The sequence below is a fragment of the Perca fluviatilis genome, chromosome 5, assembly GCF_010015445.1.
Source record: "Perca fluviatilis chromosome 5, GENO_Pfluv_1.0, whole genome shotgun sequence".
Taxonomy (NCBI): Eukaryota; Metazoa; Chordata; class Actinopteri; order Perciformes; family Percidae; genus Perca; species Perca fluviatilis.
The window spans coordinates 15,665,315-15,681,989 of record NC_053116.1 but is presented as its reverse complement, the minus strand read 5'-3'; the positions used below and the strand labels follow the sequence as shown (position 1 = coordinate 15,681,989).

The 16,675-nt window shown below is 40.0% G+C and overlaps 1 protein-coding gene across 2 annotated transcripts; it reads left to right on the top strand.

Moving 5' to 3' along the window:
- The first annotated feature begins 274 nt into the window (after positions 1 to 274).
- Positions 275 to 14,812, top strand: LOC120558694 (transcription initiation factor TFIID subunit 4-like). Of its 2 annotated transcripts, none has more exons than XM_039799839.1 (16): positions 275 to 654; positions 819 to 1,598; positions 2,827 to 2,981; positions 4,078 to 4,197; positions 5,546 to 5,677; positions 5,844 to 5,966; positions 6,250 to 6,339; positions 9,136 to 9,351; positions 9,483 to 9,618; positions 9,955 to 10,063; positions 11,169 to 11,338; positions 11,432 to 11,562; positions 11,679 to 11,804; positions 12,051 to 12,107; positions 12,213 to 12,332; positions 12,444 to 14,812. In XM_039799839.1, the coding sequence occupies exons 1-16, from the start codon at positions 372 to 374 to the stop codon at positions 12,609 to 12,611; spliced, it is 2,916 nt and encodes a 971-aa protein (XP_039655773.1). In that variant the 5' UTR covers positions 275 to 371; the 3' UTR covers positions 12,612 to 14,812. The 2 variants fall into 2 exon arrangements, with proteins under 2 accessions (XP_039655773.1, XP_039655772.1); XM_039799838.1 differs by having other exon boundaries at positions 276 to 654; positions 9,952 to 10,063.
- The last annotated feature ends 1,863 nt before the right edge of the window (positions 14,813 to 16,675 follow it).

Here is a 16,675-nt window from a genome sequence, read left to right as displayed (position 1 = left end):
TAACATCGCTGCTCTCTGTCTGTGAGCGCCCAGCCAGCTGCTGCGGCTGTCCTGGAAAAAATAGCAACAACGCAGCCATTTTGAGTCGTCTACGATAAAGTCAAATTGATATAAAATGCTTCGGCACTGTGCATGCATCTGCAAAGACATGCTGTACGTCACAGAAACTCTCTCAGAGAGTCTCCTCGATGTGATAAAGTCCCACCAGGGGCAGCCCTGTGTGGTATCGTTGTTTTCCCGTAAAGCTGTCACACTGAGCTGGAACCTCCACACTGCTGCTCGCAACCATTTGTTCCAAGCTTTATTTTCTTCGAAGAACCAATCACAGCGCCCGACGAGGTCGCGTCACTGAGGGTGCATCCAATCGGCGCATGCGTCTCACGAGCGAGCGTAGCTTGGCAAAGATGGCGGCGGGCTCCGATTTGCTGGATGATGTTTTCTTCAACACAGATGTGGACGAAAAAGTAGTTAGTGATCTAGTCGGATCTCTGGAGTCTGAACTAACGGGAGCAGAGCGCGTTAACGCAACGACCAGGGTCCAGTCTGCAGCAAATCACGCTGGCAACTCAGCTGTAGGTAACGTTAGTAATTCCAATGTTCAGGGTCTTGGAGGCAGCAAAATGGGACTTTCACAACAAGAGCTTGCTAAAGCAGGTAAGATAGCTGCCCATTCCGGTTAGCTAACATTAAGCTAATTTTGGTCACGTTGTTCTACTGATTTTAGCTTACTTTGCTTCACTTGGGTGTTTCCTGAAACTAATGCGAATCAGAGAGTTGTTAGATATCCCCCTTGCTTTCATGTGTTTCCGCTGCTGTAGGGACAGGAGTGCAAGGAGGTGTCATTAACAGTACGGGTTCCCACGGTTCAAGCATGGATGGAGCAGCCGGGACCACATCGAGCATGACAGCCGCTCAGAGTCAGTCCAAGCCCGGGACAGCTAGCGGAGTCGTTACGGTCGTATCAGATGCAGCATCTGGTGTTGGGAAACCTGGAACGACTGGTGTTCAAACTTTGAATGGAAGTAACGTTGTGATGAACTGTCATATCACCGGAGGCACGAGCGGCAACAACTCCCAGCCCGCCGTCACGCTTGTCAACAACGGACCTGTTTCAGTGAGCAAAGGAAGCGCAACAGTTTTGTCTGCAACACCAAGTACTATTATTCGAAATTCTTCGACGAGTGCGCAGAATGCTGTGATTTCGTCTCAGTCCTCTGTGAAAAGTGTACCCACTGTCACGCTTGTGAGGCCACCTATGCAAGCTAACACCTCACAAAGCGGAGGCTGCCAAACCACGGTTTTAACATCACCCGCTGTTAGTGTTACCAGCACGGCCGGCTCGCTCGTCAACAAATTCGACTCCACAAAAGCTATAATGCAGACTGGTGCGCACGTCGTGGCTTCAGCTGTTGCGACAGGGACAATAGCGACCATGAGGAGCCCGACTGTTTTGCAAAACTTGAGGACTTCAGTACCGTCAACAATCGCTGCTACTCCTCCTGGAGGAATACGAGCTATTGCTCCACAGGTGTTGGCCCCTCGACTCACTCAGCCTCAACAAAACGCCCCAAATATCCAAAACATCCAGCTCCCTCCAGGTAACTTAGTAAAGTAAACAGTTTAAGAGCATCTACAAGTTTTGTAACAGTGTTGCCAATGTAGGCTGTGTCAAGCTGCAATGACTTCTTCAGAAACTTGTTGCTGACTCAAAGGCAACTTTGCTTTATTTGTCAGCGTTTCTTAGCTGCCGTTATGTGATTACGCAAGAAATGGTTTGAGACCATAATAATCACATAACGGCAGCTAAGAAACGTTTTATAAAACCTCGAAACATTGTCTTTTAAGGCCACAAACAACAGATTAGAGATGGACAAGGTTCCAAACTGCAGGGCAGTCAGCCAAACTATTTGTACAGTATATCAAACTAGCGTTATGTTGCAATATATTGATTCTTACTACTTTGTCTTGTCAGGGACAATAGCATACTGTTCTCATATCAACAGCTGTTTACTGTGTATTTCTAAGAAGAGTTTGCAAAGGCTAATTGTTACACTGTTTGTCTCTGACCTCAGATATTACTCTAAATAATGGGATAATTTCAGATTTTCCTTGGCATAAGGAAGTATGAATTGTTAAAATATAGTAATATCAATGGGTGGAAATTACTTCTACTTTGGACTCCTGTGTTCAGAGCTATGCCAGCAAGATAGCGACTGGTCAGACCTAAATAAGCTACAAATAGGGTACTTAACATCAGCTTTTTATTCACACAATTTAATAACATGTACCTACAACTCGGCACAAACATGTTTTTGCTTGCTGCTTAAGTCTCCTGTCCAGCTTCTCTGTAACTTGGTATTACTTTGTTGAAGGCCAGTGCATTACTTTGTACTGGAGACCAGTCACTTATCACCAAGCCAGTCACCTTGTTTGATTGAGAAGCTGTAACAGGCTACAGGTTCCAGTGCAAAGTAATACACTACACTACCTACAGTAACGTATCATCAGCAGGAAAAAAACGTTTTATTTTGTTGTTCTACTATGTTGTGGATCCTCACAACATCTAATTACATGATGTATTGCGGCTTGAAATGTTTTGATTCATGGCACCATGTTTGTGGCTCATTTTCTGTCTGACCGGTCGCTGACAGGCTAGAAGTCTCTGAACATAGACCTCCCAGCTGAGGCAATATCCATGCATCAATAGCCTACAGATGAGTAATTCATACCCCCTCATCTCAGAAACTCCATGCATACATACAGTACATTAATGAGACTGATCAGGACAGAAAAGCCCTGACCTTTGACGTCATTTGCCTGTTGCAGGCATGGTCTTGGTTCGCAGTGAGAGTGGGCAGCTGCTGATGATTCACCAGCAGACCTTGGCTCAGATGCAGGCTCAGTCGCAGTCCCAAAGCGCCATGACACCACGACCTGCAGCCCCCACCAGCACTCCACCTGTCCAGATCACTTCTCTACAGGTACCAGGACTGCTGGACACAGGGGCACAGTCACACACAGAAAATGTGACTCATTCATGTTAGGTAGTGACGCATGGACCTGATATACTGGATCAGCATTCATGTAAATATGGACCTTATTTAACAGATCGGGTATCAGACTGATACACTTTAAATACTTCTTTGTCACTGTTATATGTATACTGTACAATCACAATTCTGCAAACCCTTTTATAACCATATAATTAAAATCAACACAAGCTTTACAAGAATGTTGGTGTAAACATCTTCACCTATAGTTAAGAAGTTAGGTGTAGTTACAACCTCGTATTACATTGCACACAGAATGATTATGCCAATCATTTCCACACTCCGGGTATACATATTTCAAACTAAAAAGAAGAAAGAGCACTCAAATTGGATCAGTACTCCATATCGGCCGATACTCTGAGTGGGTTGGTATCAGGAGTGGGATCGGTGCATCCCTAATACTAGAGCAGAACATAATTTGATCACCCCATCACAATGTGTGTCGTAAATAAAGTTAGGCCCATTTTGGTGTGTGTGTGTGTGTGTGTGTGTGTGTGTGTGTGTATATATATATATATATATATATATATATATATATATATATATATATATATATACTATGTTACTGTCTAATAGGAAATTAAAGCTAACTTCTTTTTTGACAAATTGTAAAAAGAAACCCTAGTTGATCTGATACATTTTATAATGCAGTTTCATTAAATTACATTTTGGTTGCTGGTTTCACGTGCACACTCTTCCTGCATGGTAAATTACCAATGAAAAATCATTCTCAGTGGACTGACTTTATTTATTTGCATCTAACTTTAAAATGACAACAAAAATTGAAAGAAACTACCAAAGTGGAAAATTGTTAGTAAAGAAAAAAGAGAAACTATTTTTCTTCTTTCTTTTTTTCCTTCCAAAGGAAGTTTAAAGCAGAATATCTATTGTGAAACTATGTAACTTAATGAAATATATTAACAATATTTATTAGAGAAAAAGATATGTAGCACATCATTTCTTGTTTCCGTTATTGTTCCATTTACATAGTGTCATATGTCTTTTCATATCCCCTGCTGTTCTGCAGGCTCCAGGCGCGTCACTACTGGCTTGTCCGGTTACCCCCACCGCCATTATTAAGCAAGGTTCTTCAGTCCAGACCACTGTGACAACCTCTACCACACTGCAGAGGCCGCCTGTACAGCAGGTAACTTCAATACACATCCCGAATTGTTCCTCAGTTCCAATACACCAGACCTGGTTCGTGCTGGCACTTAACAGTCTGGAACTATCCGACAATCAAGTTAAATCAATCCATTTGCTCTGCATGTTACACTTTGAGAATAATAACGTTTGTTTTAATTTAGCCACAAACATAAAATATGTTTCACAGGGTCTGAAACGTTTTCCCACCAGCCGCTATGGCATATAGATACATTTTCTGCCTGCCATTCAGAATTTTTACTTGCCACATCTGAAACCAGTGCACAGCTAGCTCTGCACCTGCTGTGACTCAGAGAGACCGATGGCATCAATAGCATCAACATCATACCGGTAATTGCCTACTTGCTCTCTCCTGCCCACATCACTCTAGACATAAAGTGCGGTCTTCATGACCTCATCCAAACCCAACTAAGCTATTCCTCTTTTCCTTTTGTACATTTTACACTAAGGACCTTTCTTTTTTAAATGTTCCCTGTGCACACAAACGTTGCTTCACTCATTGTGGTCTGGCATTGCTCAAACGACATTTGCTTTGGTTAAGATTGGCAACTTTAAAAGTGGATTATTCAAAACAAAATAAATCAGAAGAAGTTTGAATCCAGTCAAGTTTGAAGAAGCTCGAGTTGTGAACAGCTCTGCAGCTCTCCTAAATCCTGGAGAAGATAGTAGTAGTAGTAGTAGTAGTAGTAGTAGTAGTAGTAGTAGTAGTAGTAGTAGTAGTAGTAGTAGTAATTTCCTAGAATGAGAAAGAATAGTTAAGCTCCTAAAAGTTTAATGTTGTACTCGTAGCATATAAATATCAATGAGTGTTCTGTTATAGCAAACGTACAATATATAGCACAACTCCTTTCTGAAAAAAATAAAGCTTGGGAAAAAAAAAAAGATGTCCTAGTAAAGTTGACGTACGGTGCCCCGGGACCAGATGTTTCAAAACTGTTATTCTGACCTTGTCACTTTCCTGAGTCTCATCTCATGACTGCATACACACTGACTTAGGGGTGGCAGTATCTCAGTCAGTTGGGTTGGGTACCGGTGGGTTGCTGGTTGAAGTCCCCATACGGACCAAAGTATGGTGGTGGACTGGTAGCTGGAGAGGTGCCAGTTCACCTCCTGGGCACTGCCAAGGTGCTCTTGAGCAAGGCTTTCGAACCCCCAACTGCTTGGAGCGCCTTTCCATGGGCAGCCCCCTCACTCTAACATCTCTCCATTGGTGCATGTATAGGTACTGAGCATGTGTGTGTAATTCAGGCCTGTGTGTAATAACAACAGAGTGAAAACATTGTAATTTCCCTTGCGGGATTAATAAAGTATAAATTATAAAATGATTATAGAACACCATCATGCTGGGAGGAACTGCCCCCACCCCGGGACAGCCGCTCGGAACGCCCACCACAGCGCAGCCTGGTTCTGTAGCCACAGCAGTTACACAGAGGACCCCTGTCACTCCAACAGCTGTCACAGCTGTAAGAGAGAAGTACTAACCTTGAATGCTTTTGTCTTTTGTAATCTTTCAAAACTAAATATATAGATATTCATTTTGGGGTATTTTTGTCTTCTCCTTCACATTTCTACTGTATGTCCGATGTGTATATTTAAGGAAAAATTCCATTTGTGTGTATGTGCTTGCAGGAGACACTAGAGAATGTAAAAAAGTGTAGAAACTTTCTGTCCACGTTGATCAAGCTGGCATCCAGTGGGAAACAGTCCTCTGAGACTACGGCCAACGTCAAGGAGCTGGTCAAGAACCTGCTGGTACACTTCTTTTTTTCCATCATCATCATCTCTCTCACCCTCTCTGTTAAAACTCGATATCTCTATGACCTCATCTTCATACCTTTCCTGTCATTCCTTCAGTCTTTTTTCCTAACTTTACTTTATGTGACTTTATACAATTATTGACTCGCTTTTTTTTTACCTTGAATTTGACAGCGAGCAACTGCAACTAAACCATTTCCCTGAGAGGATCAATAATGTATTTTGATTCTGATTATGTTTTGTTTGTTCTGATCCAACCTCTTTGTTTATTGTACAACAGGAAGCGAAGATAGAGCCTGAAGATTTCACCAGTAGGTTATACCGGGAGCTCAACTCCTCACCACAGCCCTACCTTGTGCCTTTCCTGAAGGTGAGATCAGTGACTGATATAATGGTTAATGCTGCATGCTACAGGCTGTGTAAACTCAGACCTTGTTTGACATGTACCCTCTCCACCAAGTGGAGCTTCAGTGCCAAATGCGAACTTGTACCCTTTTTAGACTAAAGTGGTGACGTGGCCTCGCGACTCTGCTCCTAACCAGGGTTTACACTGCTCACCATCGATACAGGTTTTTTTATAATAACTATAGCCTACTATATGGTTACTATTAAATATATATAGTTTTACTATAATCCTGTTGCAGGCATTGCAGACTCCTAGCTGTCTAAAACTACATAATTTACTCTTTAATATTAGAGATACAGTCCATGAACATCTTTGTAGAGTTTAGGCTGAGGGATTTGGGAAATCAGTGTCCTGAAAGACTCTCCCATTGAGCTGAAATGAAATGAGTGCACATAAATTAGGTAAATAACATGAATCAAATATTTAGTTTCTTTCTGTGGGGGCGGGCCAAGGCAATGGTAGGGAAAACACTGCAAGATTCCATTACAGCAAAAAGAAGGGCACCTCTTTATTTCATTGCTTTATTTGCCTTTTTGCATGAAGTAATCCCAAGTTCACAAAATGAAACTAAAGTAATTCCAGTAATGCAATACAAAACTATACTAATTCACTAAACATACATAGGATAGCTACTGATACAGAAATACAACAGTGCTAGTCAACCCTGTCATCTGTATCTGTATAACAAGCTTTCATCCACATCACACCTTATGTTCTGTCTTGTAATACACCTTGGAAAGCCTCTTTTTGCATGCCTAAACCATCACTGGCAATCTTATGCAGATATGTCCAGACATCCAGCATTCATTTTGCCCAAGAGGGACATCAGATCATATGGCTGCTAGTCATAAACTTCCCACCTCCAAGAGGAAAATAATCCCTCCATGGTTTTGAGGAATGGAGAGTATAAAGAGAAAGTGAAACTATTCTGGGATGGGTTGAAAACCACTCTGTGAATGATTAAACAGTTCATGAATTTTGGAAGATGCGGTCATTGGATTTTATGTCAAAGCAATGAAAAGTCATCCACAGTTTAGTCCACATTGACTTCTGTTGTGCTGACTGTAAGTTTAAAAAAAAGTTACCTCAATATTAAGAAAAGCCTGTTGCCAATTCTAAAAAAAAGTAATTGCTTAATCATGAATTTGGAATTAGTCACATCATTGTGTACATATAATATACACTTCAGTTAAAGACAGTGCAGAGAGTTCACTTGAAATAGAGCGATTTGCATGGACGATGATGTGAGAGTGCATTTATGATCAGATTTGTATTCTCTCCAAGAACAACCTTTTCTGTTTACTTTTTGATTATTCCATCATTAAAGCAGTTTAACCATAATCAAAATAAATCTAACAACATGCCATATTTATTGATTTTGTACTGGGAAATACTGTAGTCGTTACAAATAGCTCATGCACTGTTTTCCCATAGTAAAAATGTGAAAACAAAGCAACAAAAAAGAGCCTTTATGAACTTCTCATTAGAGAATAAACTACATTCTCTGCACTTTAGTTTTCAGCACAGTATGTGATCGAAACTGCACCATTTTTAAGTGCTGCTACTTTTGCTCATCCAAGTATTTTTTTTCCCAATTTCCAGGAAATACTTGCGTAGCATAGACTTCTGATACCACTGTCATTAAGCACCGTGAGTTTCAGGATGGTATGTGCTAGAAACTGTGTGATGTATGTTTAAGGTTTTGAGAACTATGTTGTGAATGTGTGCCTTGACCTGTTTGGATTACTCTGGAAAGACCAATTGTGGAAAAATAATTTGATTAATGCATTCACAACTAGGGGTGGGTTAAAATTGATTCTTCAATTAAAATCGATCTTTGTTTGAGTAATCTGATATTGATTAATAAAATCCCGAAATCGATCTTTTAATATATGCCTTTTCAACCATGGATGTGGTGAATTGACCCCCATTACTAAATGTAATAAACATTAACTTGGTGCATTATAAAAATATATTTCAGGGTTGCTTCTTGCTTGTACAATTTACAAGCAAGACAATCTGACAATCTCTTTTATATCCACGCAAAATTGGTATTGTAACTGAAATTTCCGTAACCTAATTGATATCGAATCGGAAATGTATCGAATCGGGACCTTGTGAATCGGAATCTATTCGCGAAATCACTGGTGATAAGAGACCCAGCCCTATTCACAAGTCAGCTGGCAGTTATCTTACACAGCAGGACTGCTTCAGGAAAACGGGTACCTCTTAGAAATTCATCACAAAAAGGGATCAGAAAATGTTTTGGCAGATGCCCTGTCTAGAGTGTAGCTTTTACATTTTATGCGATTTATTAGGTTAGAGTGAGATTGGTCCAAGAAGCTCATCCCACTTCCTGGCTGGCACCCAGAGGATCCTGATTTGAGTGGCACCCGGGCCATCCCTCCAATTGGAGAGATGCAATTCAAGGAACAAGCTGTATTTCCTGGACTAGCTTGTCTCAATTCGATTGTGTTTGACAGATGTTACCTGTTCAGACCATTATGTTTTAAACTAAGGCACTCGCTCAGCTAGCTGGGGACTGGGCGCAGGCCCTTTTCCTTTTGTAGTTTTCCTTTTTGTTTGTTTTTGTCAAAAATCTTTTATTCTTTATTTTACCAAATCAATCGGGTTTTATGTAGCTTCCCTTTCCCCTGGAGAGATGGGCCGTGAAAACAAATCTATTCTGTGTGGAAAGGAGGCAGTGACTTTATCAAACTGAACACATGTCCACTCTTTCTGTCGTCTGTCTGCCTGTAGAGAAGTCTCCCAGCACTGCGTCAGATGACCCCAGACCCAGAGGCCTTCATCCAGCAGAGCCTGCTGCCTCTGCCCAGCACTCAGCCTGCTGCAGCAGTCTCCACGGCCCTCACCGCTGTGATGCTGCGACCTCCTCTCTCCACGGCCACCAGCACTGCCGCGACCAAAACCACAGTTATCAGCCTTCCTCAGGCACCTCACCATAAACCTGGACTGGTAATTAATCATTACCTGTATCCGAATTCAGTCATTGGCATGCACATAGAAGTAGAAACCTTGCACAAGAGTTTGCACCTCCATTCTTGTCTGTGCTTTTATTCTCATTCTATGTCTCTGGATGTGCGCAGATAGTGCCCCAGCAACAGGGGACGATGGTCAGGCCACAGGTGACGCTGGCTCAGTCTCCCATGGTAACACTCAAAGGACAATCTCATAGCCGTATCATTGTGGGCCAGCCGCAGGTGGTCAAACAGCTACAGACAGGTGTGTGTTTAACAGTCACTTGGACTTCTTTTATTTCTTCTATACAGTAAATGTTATATGCAGTTGGTACCCTCTAAGTCTGTCTTTATTTGATCCTTCACCCATTTACTCTGTACAGTATGGAACTGCTGCCAGCTTGTGGATACTCTCTGTAATTTCAGGATACTAAACTTGTACAAATGTGCCAAATTTGATTCAAAAAGAATTTCGAAATTCGATTCAGCTCACAGTGCATGTTTTAAACTGCTCACAGACAATTTTAACTGCACTTTCTAACTACAATGTATTCTTCTTAGTTAGCAGCAATAATCATCATGTTTCTATTAATTCCAGCAGTGAAGCAGACATTGGCTCCGGGGGCCAAAGGAATGCAATTAGTCAGTCAGGCCCCTCTCACAGCTGCTCAGAAGAACAAGCTGAGGGAAGCAGGAGGGGGAACCTTCAGGTTTGTGACACATTAATATCATTAGTGTCTTATAAATACTGGTCTTGAAATAGTCAGCATTCCAGGAGTTTTAGAGGTTCCTACATTTTTAAAAGCCTTTTGACAATGTACAGGATTTTTGTATTGTTATATTTGATGTTGGAACTATGTCAGCAGTGACCAGAGACAGGCAACCTTACTTTTATACATTTAACAACATACCTGTACATGTTCTTTGCGTGTGATGGGGTACTGACTTGAACAACTCAAGTTTAATGGTAGCTATAGTAGCTGACCTATATCAATAACAGACCCAGGCCAGATATTGTTTTCATTTACACTATATAAAGTGCATTGTGGCTCTCATCTGTTTGTGTGTGTGGATACATTTTTGCGAACACAATATTTAAACAGGAATAAAGCTTTAAAAAGAACAAATCATAGTTATATAGATAGGATTTATTACAGGGCAATTGAATCGGATTGCATTAAACTGTACAGGTATAGCTAATAGACTGGTTGGTTAGTGCTGTGAATATGAAGGGCATATAATAGTGATTTGATTTAAGAGCCCATGAAGTTATGTTCACACAGGTGGCATGTGTGATGATAACGTTGTTATTTATTTATTACTCACAGAAAGGGAAAAAAAAAAAGAATTTGAATGAAAACACCTGTTTTGTGTATTTGGATATATTGGAATAAAACAAAAGTGGGAAGTGTCAGCACAGAGGTTTAAACTGCTGGGACAGAGCAGAGTAACCACACATTGTCTGTCTAATAGATGTATCCTGGGGAATTCCGATGGCATAGTTTTTTTTTTTTTTTTTTTTTTTTTTTAAGAAATAGGTAAGTCTTTAAGTCTTAAATTGGTGCAGTCTTTGTTGCTTTTGTCACATTCATCTAAATGTCCCTGGGGAACATCCTGTGGGGGCGGTCAGACTTTAAATGTTTCTAGCTGTTTTTTTTTTTCAGCTATAGAAGACTACTGCAGCTAAATAAAACAATTGAGATTATTTTTAATATATGTGCACTGACAACAAAAAGTGATCTCAGTTTTTACACACAATGAGGTGTAAATCATGTTGCGGTTTATGTCTGACTCGTCACTTTTTATTTCATCCAGAGATGATGATGATATCAATGATGTGGCCTCTATGGCAGGGGTCAACTTGTCAGAGGAGAGTGCCCGTATCTTAGCAACCAACTCTGACCTAGTTGGCATGGTAACTCGTTCTTGTAAGGATGAGACCTTCCTCTCCACCTCTTTACTCACGCGGAGAGCTCTGGAGATTGGTAAGACACATACATTTAAGAGAAAATGTCTTTTATTTTTTATTTTTTTTTAACTCTTATCAATAAATTAAAACACTCCTCTTGTTGTAACAGGTAAGAGGTTTGGTGTCGGCGAGTTGGGCGCAGATGTGATCAACTACATTTCCCATGCTACACAGCAGCGACTACAAAACCTGCTGGAAAAGGTGTCACAAGTGGCACAGCAGAAAAACACAACTTTCAAGGTGATTATTAATTCCAGTAATTTGCGAGCCGGAGATCATTGCCATGTACTCTGTATTTACCTTCGTCGTACCTTCCTCTACCTTCCTGGCAACGTCTTACTTCATCCATCCTTTAGGAGGATGAGCGGTATGAGCCGGTAAGCGATGTGCGAACCCAGCTTAAATTCTTCGAGCAGCTGGATCAGGTGGAGAGGCAAAGGAAGGAAGAGCAGGAGAGAGAGATTCTCCTGAAGGCTGCCAAGGTAACAATATAGAAACACGGTCACACAGCACCATTGACAGGAAGAATCCTACTCACTATGATAATTGCACAGACTAGGCGAGTGAGTGGTCTGGGGTCAGTGTCATTAGTATACGTTTCCTCTGCTGCTAACAATCCCTAGAGGACAGAGCTGCTAACAATGAGCAAGTGAATGAATAAAACAATTGTCTGAATAAAGTGTACATATCCATCTTAAAATATTAAAATGTCCTCTGCCTTACTGCAGTCTCGGTCACGGCAAGAGGACCCTGAGCAGCTCAGACTAAAACAGAAGGCCAAAGAGGTAAGTATATGCTACGATTAGTGACTATAGGATTTGCTGTCTTTGTAATGCAGTGTGACAAGTTTCTCTGTGAGGCTAATCTACATGTTATTGTCTGTATTCCAGATGCAGCAGCAGGAGCTGGCTCAGATCAGACAGAGAGAAGCCAACCTAACGGCGCTGGCAGCAATCGGTCCGAGGAAAAAACGGAAAATGGACTCTCCTGTTAGGGGCGCCAGTGCAGAGGTGAGGAATATGGAACCATTTGGCATGGTTGTGCTTAATTTTTAATTATTTCAAATAAAGTCAATAAATGACTAAATGTCTTTCTTGTGTTTGTGCCGTTTTACGGCGCAGGGCTCAGGGTCAGGCCCCTCTCAGCCTGGAGGCTCCGGTGGAGCAGGCTCCAGACAGTTTATGCGACAGCGCATCACCAGAGTCAACCTCAGGGACCTGCTCTTCTGCCTGGAGAATGAAAGAGGGACCAGTCACTCCCACCTGCTCTATAAAGGCTTCCTCAAATAGCACCCGCATTAAAATGACTAGTGTCGCTCAGTGGCGTTCAAGAAGCAGAGTTGACTGTCAGCTCAGACCGTCTCTGCCGGTACTTTCTGTGATCACCCACTACTGAGTGACGAGACGTCGGTCTGTGGGAAGAAAATGATCTGGGCGCCGAAAGGACGTCTTCTTTTAAAAGCCTCTTCAAGCACAGGTCTTTGGTATTTTTCAGAGGAGCAAAAATTTGAACTGGGCCCTGATTTCAGTGTGCCTCTCAGCTCGGCTTTGCTCTTTAGAGACCAGTTTTACCCAACCACGCTTCAGTCATGCACTGCCTCATGCTGCACACGAGGAAAATGTCTTTAACCCAACTGAGCGCTATAGAACTGAAGACCTTGTCAGTGTCACTTCCTCTGACATGCGTGTTGTAGCAGCAAATCTCTTTGAAGTGGTTTCATTTTAGATTAATGTGGGACACTCAGGTGCAACAGCCTGATTTTACAAAACTGCAGTAATGTGCTAATTTTCTTGACCATGTTAACGTAAAAACTCTGTTTATTTAAGTTCTTAACAGAGATTTTAATTTATCACACATTTATACTATATTTTAGCACAGTTTTAATGCCTGTGGATTGTTTTACAGAGAGTAACCTTGACTAGCCTTGTCATCTGCTGAGTTGCCTTCTTAACAAATTAAGCCATATGGATTAGAATGTGTTGATCTGCTTCAGTAACATCATCTGTCCAACAGTTCTCTCCAGATTTGTAGGATGTGTGCTACATCGTTTTGTTGTGCTCTTTCTTTCTTTCTTTCTTTCTTTCTTTCTTTCTTTCTTTCTTTCTTTCTTTCTTTCTTTCTTTCTTTCTTTCTTTCTTTGTCTTAGCTTGATTGGAAACAAAAAATTATTGTTTATGTCATGTGTTGTGCATGATGTAATCACAGGTGTTGTATTTGAACTCTTGCAACTATATTATTTATTGTGAGAGTTCCCGACACGGTGGTTGAAACCGAAATTCCACTTTTTATTCAGATACTAGCACATTTACTACAAAGAAGACATGCCCTTTACATTCCTATCGATCATTTCTAAAGCCACCTCCCCTGCAGTCAGCCGTTTTCATTAATTTCTTTAGTGACAATATACAATTTAACTTCAAGAACTGTACCTTATGTCCCAGTGAACATCCTTTCCAAAGTAGTTGTTGTTCACCACTTTATCATTGCCAAATAGATTTCAAAAGTCTGCAGATTTTCTGGTGTGTTAAATGTGCTTGTTGTCCTCTGATTTAGAAGATCCAAGAATAATGAAAGATTTACATAATTATTATGAAAATAATAATGTGGATTTGGCTCTGTGTTTTTTGAATAATGTCACCAAGAGGCTTTTACGTCATTTCCCTGCGTTTCCTAAATGTCCCCCAAAGAGCTGCAGACTTTTCAAATGAAAGTGTGTAATGTTTAAGTAAGCTTTGACTAAAATATCTTTGTGCAGGATGGATTGCACATCTCAAGCACATTTTAGTCTTTGCTTTTTGTACCAATAAAAAGATAATGGAAATGGTTGGCTAAATAAATAAAAACATTGAAACTAGTATGGTATAATTGGGGAAATTAAGTGGCTGTTAGTAATGTAAAGTATCCAGGCTGTGTAGCTCATGGGCTATAATGTGAATTTAAAAAAAGGAGTTTGGAGAAATGAATCCCAATAATGTTATTGATTACAGTCATTTATGTGAATCACACATTTTCCAAAAAGTAGTTTTTCCAAATTTTTATATTTATGAATGATGGAGGATGATCATATTGGTAAACATGGGCATGAAATGCAGAACGAGGACTGCACTTTGACAGATCACTTTTCTAAAACTAGTCGATCAGATGAACATACTCACTTTATAACTTTTTATATTTTTAGTGCACATACTAATTTTGGTCTTTATACCTTTGTCATTTTCTGAAAGAATCTGTATTGGCAACTTTTTTTATTACTGTATATATTTAAGTTTGCTGTTTGTAAGTTTATCAGTTGACAACTTCCAACTCAGCAGATTTATTTTATCTTTCATATACAGTGGATATGACAAATAAGACATATGACACTTTCTTGCCAATATCTTGTACATTTTGCACAGCCACCTGTTTATATGTAAATATCTGAATTTAAAAAATGTTTTAATTGCTATTTTATAATGGATTGAAAGAGAATGATCTCTATTAAAACAAAAAACAAAAAATATATCTTGATTGTCTATATTTTTGTGGCAGGTCCGGTCTTTCAGGTCTTCACACAGTAGTTCACATTGTGGAGCCTAAAATATGAACGCATTGTCCAGTATTTTCTTTGACCATTTAAAGAAAGAAGAGTCAAAGAAAGTATGGCAAACGGTATGAAAGTATTACATCCAACTCAGTCATAAAGCACATTAAAAAGTATATTAAATACATTTTGGTATTTGTAAAGACAATGTTTAGAATTACATTTACTGCAAACGTTACTGAAAAACTTATTTTCTCATTAATTTGAAAAACTATTTTGACATAAGGCAGTTACTGCTAGTGATGTTGAAACATAGACACAAGCTAGTTTTTTTTATTATATTTTAGGGACAAAACAGTACTCCCATGTGCCCAAAAACTAAATATAGTATTATAAGAAAATTGCTCTCAGAAACTAGGAGCAAGTCATTGGTATCTATGGACTCATAACAAGTTGAATATCAAAGAAATGCACACATATTCAGGGTAAAATATAAGGACAGTTAATAAATGCAATGTTAGTGTTTTTTCCACATTTTTCAAAAATCCTGACTATTGTTAAAAGTGTGATTTTTCATGTGAAACATTTTGATGTTTTGATTTAAAATGTGTTTGTTAACTGGTCCCATCTGCTGCTTTTAAATTCTGAAATATGTTATCAATAGGATGTGTTAACTGATGCTGCTGATAATCTCACTACCGGTTAGTAACTCATTTCACATTATGTTCACATTATGTGTATGATAAAAATCTCTTTAGCAATTTTCAAGATTTTAAATATTACTTTTTTCCCTTCTTTACTGAAACAGACATTTGTGCTTGTGTGGTAAATAGGCTGAAAATCCAAAATTAATGCTTTGACATTTCCTCCTGAATTGTTCTGTTAGAAGGAGAGGAATTAGAAAGCACAAAGGCCCTTGCAAACACTGAAAGATTACCAAGATGTGCATGGACTGAATACAATTTTGGTTTTAGAAAGAAACATCGTACTTGATAATGAAGGGTTCTATTTTTCACTATCTTGAGTGCTCCAATTAAAATTATATTTTCTGTTCCTAAAATTATTTTGTGCATAATGTCCTTATCACATAAGAATTATTTCACAAACCAAAATGTCCTCTCAGAAAAACAGAAATGTGTTGTATCAAGTCTTCAGTGCCTGTACAAATTGTCAAAATGCAACCCTTCACCCACACGTACTCTAAAAAACACATTTGTTTGTATCTGTACTTAAAGGTGCAGTAGGTAAGACTTATAAAACTAACTTTATGTCATATTTGCTGAATCTGACCCTATGTTCGAGTAGAGATGAAGCAGGTCATTTAAAAAAGAATCCGGCTCCTCTGGCACCAGCCTGTAGTGCGATTTGCAAAAATCCAACGCTCCCTGTTCAGATGCACCAATCATGGCCAGGGGGGGTGTCTAACTGCGTGTCAATCACAGCTCATGCACACATTCATTCTCCCTTGTGGGGGGAGGGGCTTAGGAGACCGTTTTGGGCTTTAGCAGAAAGTGGGGAGGGACTGAGAAGTTGTCAATGTTAAACATTTTTGGCTAAGTCCTTGATCTTCGCAAGACCCTACAGCACCTTTAAACAGTCCCTCCAGAAAAACGTGATTACGCGATCGCATAATTCAATGCATAATCAGCCAAAGTCCGCATATTCATGCGGGGGCCACATTTTTTCAAATATGCCGCACCTTCGCCGCATAAATTGTCGATTTCCGCGCAAAATATGCGGTGCTTGCATGATTTCATAATCCCCGTATTTTTGTTGCAAAAAAAGTCACATATATCTTAGCAGAAAGTTGAAAAAATGTTGCGTTTACTTCAC